This window comes from Chrysochloris asiatica, unplaced genomic scaffold (genome assembly GCF_000296735.1).
Source record: "Chrysochloris asiatica unplaced genomic scaffold, ChrAsi1.0 scaffold00026, whole genome shotgun sequence".
NCBI classification, from domain to species: Eukaryota; Metazoa; Chordata; class Mammalia; order Afrosoricida; family Chrysochloridae; genus Chrysochloris; species Chrysochloris asiatica.
The window spans coordinates 19,512,261-19,524,676 of NW_006408544.1; the positions used below are offsets into that span (position 1 = coordinate 19,512,261).

A 12,416-nucleotide genomic window follows, 5' to 3' on the forward strand; every position below is an offset into this window, starting at 1 on the left:
TCAGGAATACTCATACTTCACAATGTTGTCCATAGCTTGTCATGATCCACACAATTGAAAGCCTTTGCATAGTCAATAAAGCACAAGTAAACATAGAGGAGATTAACGTTGGATTCTCTAGGACTTTATTAAAGTGTAGTCAGTGAACTAGTAGCCTCATGATCTTTTGGGAGAGCTTGTTAGAAATGCAGATTCCCAGGTCTTGCTCCAGACCGACTCAGTCAGAATCATTCTAACACTTTAAGAAGTGCTGCGCTAGGACAGCGACACTAACTTTGGCTGGATTTCAGCTATCACCTATGATGACTGACATCAAGGTGTTTGTCTCTTTTCAGTCATGGGGACCACAGGCATTTTTGTCAGTGCTCAAGTGCTCTTTCTTTTACTGAGGGCTGCTGGTCTCACAAAGGGATATTTGGCTAAGAGATACATAGTGCTTCTGTTTGCTCTCCTGTTCCGTAGGCTGTTTTATTTAATTAATTTGTGTTTTGAAATTTTCATATACACATAAAAGTAGAGAGAATACTTTTGTTGTTGCTTTTGTTGTTAAGGGCCATTGAGTCAGTTCCGACTCATAGCAACCCTGTATAAGATTTCTGAGATGTGGTTGGTGGGTTTGAACCACTGACCTTGTAGTTAGCAATCCAGTGCTGATCCTACAGTGCCACAAGTGGCCCTAAACAGTGTGGTTTTAAGGGAACCACCTCCAAAGCAGAATACATAGTAGAAAACCTAAGGCCCAGAATCAACAACTGGGTTCTTTCCTATGTGTTTGCTATCTGGGGGCTATTGTTGTTGTTAGGTGCCATCAAGTCGGTCCTGACTCATAGCGACCCTAGGCGTCTGGCAAAATACACAAATAATTTTTTGAGGAGTTACTGTCTGCCAGGCAGAGTGCTAGGAATTCCACACGTTATTAGCTCATTTCAGCTTCACAGCTACTTTGTAATACGTTGTTATTGTTAAGGGACTCCATCTGATAGAATAGAACTTCCCCACTTAGGCTGAAATCTTTACAAAAGCAGATCAATAATAGATCTTTCTCTCACTGAGCTGGATGAACTCCAAAGGATAATCTTTCTGTTAGCAATCAGCACACCACCAGGGCTCCTTGTATCTGCCATAAACCCAGTCCAAACGTGATGCCATCAAATTTATTCCGACTCACAGTAACCCTTACAGGACAGAGAAGAACTACCCCACGGGGTTACTGTTACACAGAGACTACTACATCTTTTTCCTGAGGAGTGGCTGCTAGGTTCCAACCAACGACCTCTCAGTTAGCTTCTGAGCACTTAACCACTGTACCACCAAGGTTTCCTTCTAACCTGCCATGGTGGTGGTGGTGGTTATGTGCCTTGGAGTCGGTTCCAACTCACAGCAACCCTGTACAGAGTTTCTGAGGCTGTAAATCTTTATGGAAGCAGAAAGCCTCATCTTTCTCCCCTGGAATAGCTGGTAGTTTCGAACCGCTGACCTTGAGGTTTGCAACCCGATTCATTACCACTACGCTACCAGAGCTCCTTTACATAATGTATGAAAAATACCTAGCACAATGCCTGGTGCTTAAACGGTTATTGTTAAATGCCTTTGAGTTGATTCTGACTCATAGTGGCCCTGTATAGGGTTTCTGAGGAGTGGCTTGTGGGTTTGAACTGCTGACCTTGCGATACAGTATAGTGCTTATCCTACAGCACCACAGCAGGACTTTGCAATCTAGGTTCTATTATAAACTGAAGCTTCAAGAGCTTTTGCAATATCATTCTGTTGAGTGGGGTTAGGGAAGGCTTCCTGGAGGAGAGGTGCTAGAGCAATGGTTCTCAACCGACAGTGACTTTACCCCCCAGAGGACATTTAACAATGTCTGGGGATGCTTTTGATTGTCATGAATTAAAGGTATATGTGTTACTAGCATCTGGTAGGTAGAGGTCAGGGGTGCTACTCAACATCCTAAAAGGTACAGGATGGCTCTCCACAAGCAGAATGTGAGCCCCTGAAGGGTAGTTAGGATTTCAAAATTGGAAGAGATAGTAAGGAGTTAGGCAGTAGGATCATCATGAACAAAGGCACAAAGTGTCAGTGTCGGTGGAGGAGAAGTCCACTTTGGCTGGATGTGGACAGGTCAGCAGATCTGACTGGAAACAGACTGCGAGGAATGATGGGGTCATTGAATGCTATGCTAAGAAGTTGGTCCTGTACCTGGCTTTTAGCAGAAAAAAATATCTGATCAGATTTCTTATTCGCAATCATTCTCAGAGTTTTGTGAATGATGGGTAGGAAGGCAGTAAGACTAGGAGGGGATACAATTAGAGGCCATTGCCAAGCTAGCAGCTGTATTTGGGTATAAGCTCATCCTGGGAGACTTCATAATCAACATCGGCATAGCACAAGTATACAAACCCAGGAACCAGATGGCCTCACTCTGCTCACACTACAGGTAGGGACAGGAATTGTGCTGGACTCAGGTGGAAATGAGAGGCAGTCTCGGGGTGGACAGTGGCAAGGAGTCAAGGAGTCCCAAGTATTTCACCTGACTGGGGCAAAGAACTAGAAGAAACAGATGGCTGGAGATGAGGCTGGAGAGATGGTTAGGGGACTTTTGGTCACACTGAGGAGTTTGAGATTTATCCTAAAGGCAGCAAGGAGTCAGAGACAATTGTACACAAGAGACTTATGCCATATTTGCGTTTTGGAAAATCACTGTGGTGGAGAGTAATTGGGAGAGAAAATTGTCTAGACAATAGAGTAGTCTCAAACATCAGGGTGGGTCAGAATTATCTGGTGGTGGTCATGGTGGTTATGTACAGTGGAGTCCGTTCCGACTCATATCGACCTTGCATGGAATTTCCGGGCTGTTAATCTTTACAGGAGAAGAAAGCCTCATTTTTCTCCTGCGGAACAGCTATTAGTTTCAAACTGCTGACCTTGAAATTAGCAGCCTGACTCGTAGCCACTACACTACCAGAGTTCTTTAGAATTATCTGGAAGACTGTCAAAATACAGACTGCTGTGGATTCAGTAGCCATAGTGTTTGGGTCCAAACTCTGTTTGCCACTTGAGCCTTATACTTTAACGTCTTTTGCAAAATGGCGATAAGGAACAATAGCAGTGTTTACCTTATGGAATTTTTCTTGTAAGGATTATGTGAGTTACTACACTTTATTTGATTGGGTCAGTGCACACAGAATGCATCGTATACATGTTTATTAGTGATATTTCTTAGAAGAAACATAGCCAGAATTCTCCTTAGAAATAAGCATGGCGAGAATTTGTCTCTGGTACTTTGGACATGTTATCAGGATGGACCAGTCCTTGGAGAAGGACATCATGCTTGGAAAAGTGGAGGGTCAGCAAAAAAGAGGAAAATCTCCAATGAGATGGACTGACACAGTGGCAGCAATAATGGGCTCAAACATCACAATCATAGTGAGGGTGGTGCACAGCCAGGCAGTGTTTCATTCTGTTATACATAGGGTCACTATAAAATGGAACTGACCCAAGAGTACCCAAAAAAATTATTGTTATTAGTATCCAACAATACTGTTTATTTTCCCACTCTGTCCCTCAAAGAGAGTCATCCACTTCTCATTTGCTAATGTTGTGGCGCTGGAGGATAAACACTCCAACTGCAGGGTCGGTTTGAACTATAAGGTCAGCAGTTTAAACTCACCAGCCACGCCTCTGAAACTTACAGGGCCGCTATGGTTTAGAACCGATTCAACAGCACTTAACAACAACAGTGTGGTGATTGGCTGATTTTACTCATAGCTTTCTTCACCCCTGAGTCCTTTTGAGTTTGTGACCCTTCAAGTGAGAATTCACTATCACTTACCACCCAAACCCATCGAGTGGATTCCGACACATAGCAACCCCATAAGCAGAGTAGAACTGCCTGATGGGTTTCCAAGGTTGTAAATCTTTATGGAAGCAGACTGCCACATCCTTTTCCTATGGAGTGGCCAGTGGTTTTGAACCGCTGACCTTTTGATTAGCAGCTGAGCATTTTAAGCATTGCATCACCAGGGCTCTACTCAGAGTGCTATGAGTTCTCCACAAATTCATTTATTCATTTTTAAAGTATTTATTGCACACCTACTATGAGCCAAAGGAGGTCTGGGAGTGCAGTGGTTACAAATTGGGCTGCAAACCTTAAGGTCAGCAGTTCAGAACTACCAGCTGTTCCATGGGGGAAAGATGAGGTTTTCTACTCCCACAAAGATTTAACAGCCTTGGAAACTCTGTATGGGGTTGCTATGAGTCGGAATTGACTCCATGGCACGTAACCACCACCACGATGAGGCAGACACCTCTGCTCTGGGCACTGGTCATAAAAGTCCAGAGAAATTTAATGACAAAAGGAAAGGCAGGGCTGGTGAAATCTCATGAGGCCATTAGGCATAAAATAGTTCTTTTCTATGAAGGAATTTTAACTTGTAAGTTCATAAAAATATGAATGTGGATCCTGGTGCGGCGCGATAGAACAAGCACTGTACTACTACCTTAAAAATCGACAGTTCAAACCCACCAGTCACTCCTCAGAAACCCTATACAGAGTTGTTATGAGTTGGAATTGACTGGATAGCACTTAACAACAGTGAGGGTGTGGGAGGAGGAAGACGGGAGTATACCACATAAGAGTGTGGCAGAGAAATGGTACAAACAGAACAAGAATGAATAAAAGTAATGACAGATGATGAAAAACATACCCAGTATCACCAAAGTCATTTGTGCAGAAATTGTTAAATGGGAACTTAACCTGCTGTGTACATGCTCACCGTAAATACTATAATATATGAAATAATAATAATAATAAACTAGGCTAGCCCATAAAACCCAACTCACTGCCATGGAGTTGATTCTGATTCCTAGTGATCCTGTGTATGATTTCTGAGGCTATCCATCTTTTATGGGAGCAGAAAGCCTCCTCTTTCTCCTGAGGAGTGACTGGTGGATTTGAACTACTGACCTGGTGGCTAGCAGCTCAATGAATAACCCACTCTTCAATTATGTGTTCAGAAAGAAGCACAGGTAGTTTTATATCACAAATTTAAAAAAATATTTTTGGATAATTTAATTTCAATAAAACTCATCTCCTTTGTGTGTGTGTGTGTGTTTTTAATAGTATAACTTAGAAAGGAAAGGCAATAAAATGTCAAGTTCTAAAAAAGAAAAATGAACAAAAACAAAACCAGTAACAATTTGAAATCTCAAGTTAACTGGCCAAACATATAGGACCTGACCAAAGAGAGAGACCAATAATGTCAAATTCCATGTTACATGATGTTTATTATGTTTGAAATATTGCCTTTTCCCCTACTCATATGTCACTTCATAAAATAAAATAATTTTCATTTAAAAAGAAAAAAAAAAAAAAAAAAGCAGACTGCTGGGCCCCATCCCCAATATGTCTTGGGTGGAACTTGAGAATTTACTAACAAGGTGATGTTGATGTTTCTGATGCCAGGACCACACACTTTGAGAACCACTGCGCTAGATCCTTGCCTTTCAAACATGTGGTCCAGGAGAAAGCACCTTTGGCATCTGGGGAGCTAATTAGTCTCTCAGTGCCACACTAGAGGGATGGAATCAAAATCTCCCTTTAACAAGGTCCCTGAGTGATTCATATGCACATTAAAGATTGAGAAGTACTGGTCTTTGTTCTATCTCACAGTGAACAGCAAAGGTCTGGGCTTCTGTTCAGGATTTATCATTAAGGCCTTGCTGACTATAATCATTCACCCATAATATGAGTCAGGACCAAGGGCTCCTGTAGTTAGAAACCTCAGTTAAAAGTGGAAGGTATTTAGTCCACCTACTTCGTACATATTTTCAAGAGGGACCAGTCCCTGGAGAAGGACATCACACTTGGTAAAGTGGAGGGACAGCGAAAAAGAGGGAAACTCTCAACAAGATGGATGGGCACAGTGGCAGCAGTAAGCGTAACAACAATTGTAAAGATGGTGCAGGACTGGGTAGTTTTTCACACTATTGTGTGAAACAGAGGGTCCAGCTTCCCTGTCTTTCTCTTGCAGATGGCTGGGCTTTTCAGAACAATGTGGCCATCAGGAATCACCGGAACCTCCAGGACCGCCTGCAGGCAGCTCACCTGCTTCTGGAGAGAAGGCCAACGTGCCCTGTGGTGGTGGACACCATGCAGAACGTGAGCAGCCAGCTCTACGCAGCACTGCCCGAGAGGCTCTATGTGCTCCAGGAAGGCAGGATCCTTTATAAGGTAGTGACCTGGGAGCTGGAGGTCCAGGGAGGGCAAAGGCAGACCTGAATTCAAATCCCCACTTAGTCATTTAGCAGCCATCTCACCATCTTAGAGCTTCAGTTTTCTCATCTGAAAAATGGGGGTGTTGATCGCTGCCTCACAGGGAATGAAATGATGCATGCAAACACTTCTAGCATTTAGATTGGAAATGCGTCTTCTTGGCTGCCTTCTGAACCCAGATGGCTGGTGCAGCTGTGGTCTAGTTTTAAGCCGAGAGGTACAAGATGTGGTTTACATTTTACAAATGAAGCTTAGCCAAGGGAAGTGACTTGCCCAAGATCACACTCAGCAAGGCTCTGATTTCAATTCCAAATCTCCTGGATGGGATGGGCCAGGAGTGGGAAGATTTGAAGTTGCTGATTTCTGAGGAGTTCTCCTGATTGTGCAGTGTTTAAGTATTGAGCTGCTAACCAATAGGGCTGTAGTTCAAACCCACCGCCAGCTCCATGGGAGAAAGATACAGCAGCAGGCTTCCATAAGGATTACAGTCTTGGCTAGAGGATGGTTAAGTTGTTAAGTGCCTTCGAGTCAGTTCCAACTCATAGGGACCCTGTATAGGGTTTCTGAGGAGCTGCTGGTGGGTTTGAACCACTGACCCTGTGGTCCAGTGCTTACCCTGGACACCAGAACTAGAGAGAGGGTAGACACATGTTAACTTGGGTGATAGGGAAGGCAGTGTATAACAAGAGGGAAGTTAGCAGAAGAATGACGAAGGCAAGGGAGGACATCTGGAGGAGTGCAAGAGTTACGGGAACAGAAGTAAATACTTTTATATATACAATCCTGCAATAGTCCTGATGTGGCGCTGTGGGATAATGTACTGGACTGAAAAGTCGGTTTGAACTTCAAGGTTGGCAATTCAAACTCAAAAATCCTGTACTAGGCCTCTATGAGTCAGAACTGACTTGAAAGCACTTAATAACAACATGGATAGATACACAGACTGAACAGGGTGGGAGACATAGTGGCAGTATGTCCACAATACAAAGGTTTGACAGAGGATATTTGTGTATGCATATTTACCTTTGCTGCAAAAATATCCACGAATGTGATGGAGCACATAGGGGGCAAAGTTATGAAAATTTGTTGCTGTTAAGTGCTGTTGAGTTGGTTCCAACTGATAGCAGCCCTGTGTAGGGTTTCCTAGGAACAGCTGGTGAGCTTGAACCACTGACCTTGCAATTCAAAGGGCTTGCAGTCTGGCGCATTAACCCACAGCGCCACACCAGGACTCCTTCTTAGACAATACCAAATGCCTTGAGGGAATGGTTTGCTGAGTCTGGCAGTTAGGGACAATACTCTCAGGAGATACCGTGGTCAATTGGCATAAGATAGTCCACAAAGACAATGTTCTATATCCTGCTTTGGTGAGTGACTAGGATCTTAAAAACTCATGAGAGGCCATCTAAGGTGCAACTATTGATCTCTCCTTGTGTGGAGGTAAGAAGAGTGATCAAAACTCTTGGAAATAATTAGCTAATACCCACTACCCTGACACCAGAAAAACTGGATGGTGCCTTGCCACCACTACCAACTGCTCTGAAACGGATCACATTAGAAGCTCCAGGATAGAATGGGAGAAACTATGAACAAAACTCAAAAGATTACAGCCTTGGAAACCCCATGGGGCAATTCTATTCTGCCCTATGTAGGGTCATTATGAGTCAGAACTACATATGATTTCTTGGGCTATAATCTTTACAGGAAAAGATCCCCAGGTCTTTTTCCCACAGAGCTGCTGGTGGATCTGAATCCCTACCCTTTTGGTTAGCAACCGGAGCACTTGACCACTGCACCAATAGGTAGAGGGAGGCTGGAAAAGAAGGAACTCTGCAGTTAGGAGTTGGGAATGCTGAAGCAGGAGACAAAGGCAGGAAGTGACCCTGTTTCCTTTCTGGTGATAATTTTCCCATCTAGCTTGGACCTAGTGAGGTAAGGTAGCAAGGTAAACACAACCTCTGACCCTTTGTATACTGCTGCCCTACCCTGAAAGGAAAGAGCCAGCTTTCATAGCTGCTAAGGATTTCAGGCCTCAGAAAGTAGATGAAACTAGACCTTTGTGGTTGGACCACCAGCTCCTCTGCCCACAGGTCAAGCTGGCTCTACTGAAGCAGGTGAAACAAGCAACAACTCAAAGATAAATCCCCAGGATGCCAAGGGCCACAGTACAAGAACTCAGGGCCTTCTTCCTTTCTCCTCCTTGAGACAGGGCTCTCAGATGGCATGGTTGATACAAGCTGGGTACTGACTGTCTATTCTGGGGTAGGCCCTGTGTTAAGTGCAGGAATTAAAAATGACCCATGCCTAACGTCAAGGTGCTCATGGTCTCCAGGATAAAGGGGACCCAGATAGAGTGTTACAATGTCTCTAGTGCTGTGAGAGTCTAGGGCAGGGGTCAGCAACCATTTTCAGTACAGTCAGATGGTAAATGATTTGGGCTTTGGGTCATACGGTCTCTATCACAACTACTCAACTTTGCCATATAGCATGAAAGCTACATAGACAATATGTAAATGTAGATAATATGTAAAGAAATGGGTGTGAGACAGTAAGTCCATTTGGCTCTCAGACTGTAAATCTGCTGCCCCCTGAGGAATGGTCAGCCTCTCAGAGGAGATGACAATTGCTTGGACTTTAAAAGGATGATAAGGATTTGGACACGTGTGAGCATGGCAAGTGAAAGTGATTGCAGATCTAGGGAATGGGGCAGGAGAAGGGCACTGAAGTATGTTAGGGCAGATAATGAATGGAGAATTGGGAACACTTGGGCTCCAGGGGTCTCATTCTGTACCAAAGAATTTGGGGGTCAAGTAGAGGCATGATCAGAGCTTTAGCTTCGAAAGATCACTGTCTATTGGGTGAAGCAGGTCAAGAATGGACTAAGGACTGGAGACAGTTGGGAAGTGTGGCAGCTGCCCAAGCTGGTGACAAAGAGGGCTGAAGGAGGACAATGGGATGGGGGACAGAGGTGGTTCTGATGCAGAAGGGGTAGAAAGCTTGCTGTGAGTGAGGAAAGGGAGGGTTACACCAGTCTGAATGTGGAAGAAAAGTGTATTTGCACAGATCTTTTACTCCCTTTTTTTTTTTTTTAATTATAAAGTTGATTATCTTTAAAAAAAATTTTTTTTGTAAATGTTTTATTGTGAATTATGTGATAGTTTACATGGGAGAACATTAGTTTTACATTCATTCTATCATATATCGTCTCATTGCCATGGTTACAATCCCCTCCATGCAATCCTTCCCCCCGTACCCCCCAGGTCTTCAGCACACAGTTGCTCTCCCTCTCTGGATCTAAAGTCTCCAGCTGCCCCATCGCTCCACATCGTCATCTCTGGCTCCATTTCAGGCATCACTGCTTCTCTGAGTAGGGTACCGCTCTCTGCTCTTCTCCCTTGATGGTCCTAGGGACCTCCGCTCCTAGACTGAAAGGTTAATCACTCCCCTCCTTGCTATAAAACATCCACTTTTACATTTCCGACCCTCACAAACAGTCCTGATAACAATTATTCACTATTGTATCACAAGAGACCCCTCTGCATTTCATTGCATCAGCCCCGCCTAGTCAGATTGAATAATACTTACTGGAGATTCTACCTTCCTCCAGGCCCTCAGGATCTAGGTTCCCTCTTGAAAGCTTGTAAGCCAGTCACTTCTTGCCTTTGTAGCCCCAGCTCCCCATTTTGGGTAGCCAATGTCCAAGTTGCCCATCCCTGTCTACTCTGTGTGTGGAGGGGGTGGGAATGATTCTTGCTGTAAGGACTTGTTCCCTCTTTGGAGCTATTGCTTCCATATAAGTGTAGGTCAAGTTCATCAAATTGTATGAGAATACTTTTTTTTTCCCCTCTTCTTTTTACTTCTGGTTGAGCACTGATCATTCAGTCACTGAAGCCAGGATAAGTGGGTATTATCTGCAAGTGTGGGTGTTCTTATGCATATGCCCTCTCTTCTTATCAGCTGGACGCTTCATTCTCCACTCTAGTCCTCTGTGGCTATGTCACTGACTCTGGGCCCAAGAGTCCCCAGGTCTTGCCACACTGTTGGCCAACCAGGTCTTTACCCGGGTTCACAGAAGTCTATTGAACGTTGTAGGGCTTAGCTCACTGCTTCATTGCTGTTTTTCTCTCACTTCCCCTTATCGGTGTTGAACGTGGTGGTCACCAATCACAGCGTGTATTCCCATTGAGTCTGTCTTGGAAGGGGGTTTGCACTGATGGGACCCGACCACGTGCCTTGATGTTTCCTGGGCAAGCAAGTTGCTTGTTCTTGTAGTAATAGTCGGTCTGCCTATGTTGTTTTATATTTTTCCTGTAGGTCTTTCTTTCAAGAACTATCTTCTGTTCTAGCCACTCTAGGTTGGTCTGCTTGTCCTTTCAAGTGGGAATTTCACATCTCTGGAGATCTGGATGTGGTTCAGGCTTCCACCTATAGTCTTATGTATTGCCTAGGCTCCACAGGAAGCCTCCTTCACTGGGCACATTGTAGCCCCATTTTAGGTATCCCAATCAGTTTTAGGCAGAAGACAGACTCTTTTACTTCTTTTGAGAGTGTTACTTTACCCCTTTGATTTTCCTCCTACTTCTCTGTCACCTCTTCCTATTCAATGTTGGTGCCATGGCACACACTCTCTCTGGTTGCATCTGTCATCGTCTGTGCTAGGCTGACAACTCCCACATACTAGTCACTCAAAGACCTCTCTCAACTAAGCCCCAGACCCACATATTCCTGCAAGTAGGAAATCTGAGAATACCTGTTTCATTTCTCTTGCAGGGTAAGCCTGGCCCTTGGAACTACCATCCAGAGGAAGTGCATGCTGTTCTGGAAAAGCTCAACAGTTCATCTGGACAGTAGTTCTACATGGCCACCAGAAGGACTCTTCAAGGCATGGATCTCCCTCACCCCAGCTAACTGGCACCTCTTGACCTGTGTTACCAGCCAAATCACTAGCTCAGTAAATGACTCCCAACTACGGTGTGCAGGTTATAGAATTTGGTCAGGACTGAGTTTTTGATCATCAGAAAATGAATTGATACTTGAGTTGTTCAGGCCACTTAAAGAATGTGCAACTATACTCTGCTTCCACTGTGAAGATCACATTCACTGCTCAATGTCTTAGAGTGAGGGTGCAATCATACTGAACGGATGCACTTCTGAGGGGTGTTCTCTCTCTCCAAGTACTCTGATACCAAGTAGTTACATATGGCATCTTTTATGTTAGGTAAACCAATTTAGCATTTATAGAACTGATCATTTAAGACACTAAACTGGTTTTTAGAATGAATCATGGGAAGAACTCCAGTTTGTTTAAGGAGAGAGGAGGAACTGAGAGAGGAGGAAATAGGAATGGGAGGAGCCAGTAGAGATGATAATCCTTTCACTTCTGAAAGATTTAAACCAGTGAATGGTGGTGGGGGGCAGGGAGGGTAAATTTCCATGGTAATGTGTCTCCAATTCCATCAAGGAAAGAGAAAGTATACATTTTACCATGCTTAAAATATTTCATAGAAATCTGGCTCTTTTATACTCTAGAATCCTCCACTAGTCTCACTTATGAATGAATTTCTCTTAGAAGGGGAGAGCAGACTTCCCAAAATCATTATGACTTTGACTAAACCAGGCAACCTGGCAAAAGTTGTCATTCAGTTATGAAGTAGCTCATATTTAGAATTTTGTTCGTCTGATTTCTTTGCAAGTCTCCTATGGTCATGTGTGCTAGATGGCATCACACTAATGGATACCCATTGGCATTCTTCTGTTTTAACTCTGCCTCTTTTCATATGTTTATGATGGCCACAGCCTAAAGTACACAACAGCTGTGACTTGATTTGAAGAACAAATATTATAAGATGCAGCAAGCTAATACAGGATGATTAAAATACATCAGGTTATTTTGGAGGACTTGTGTGATCTTTTATATTTTCGTGTCTAATTTGTGTCAGCCTGTTCTGTCTTTTATTATAGCCCCCTGTAATCTGATCGGCAAAAATACCACAGACTGGAAGGGCGTCATTTGGTGGGAAGAACTCTGTGTGTCTTTGTGTATTATATGTCGAGTGTGGTTTCATCTGTGAACTCCTGCAAACCAAAAAAACCTCCAAAACAAAGCCACAAATTAACTCATTGAGTTAATTACAACTCATAG

The 12,416-nt window shown here is 43.7% G+C and overlaps 1 protein-coding gene across 1 annotated transcript in view; it reads left to right on the plus strand.

Moving 5' to 3' along the window:
* Nucleotides 1-11,125, plus strand: part of DIO1 (deiodinase, iodothyronine, type I) — a 30,060-nt gene extending 18,935 nt beyond the window's left edge. The window contains 2 exon segments of the mRNA XM_006839869.1: nt 6,033-6,232; nt 11,045-11,125. Coding sequence (XP_006839932.1) covers nt 6,033-6,232; nt 11,045-11,125 — 281 coding nt within the window.
* Nucleotides 11,126-12,416: the final 1,291 nt, after the last annotated feature.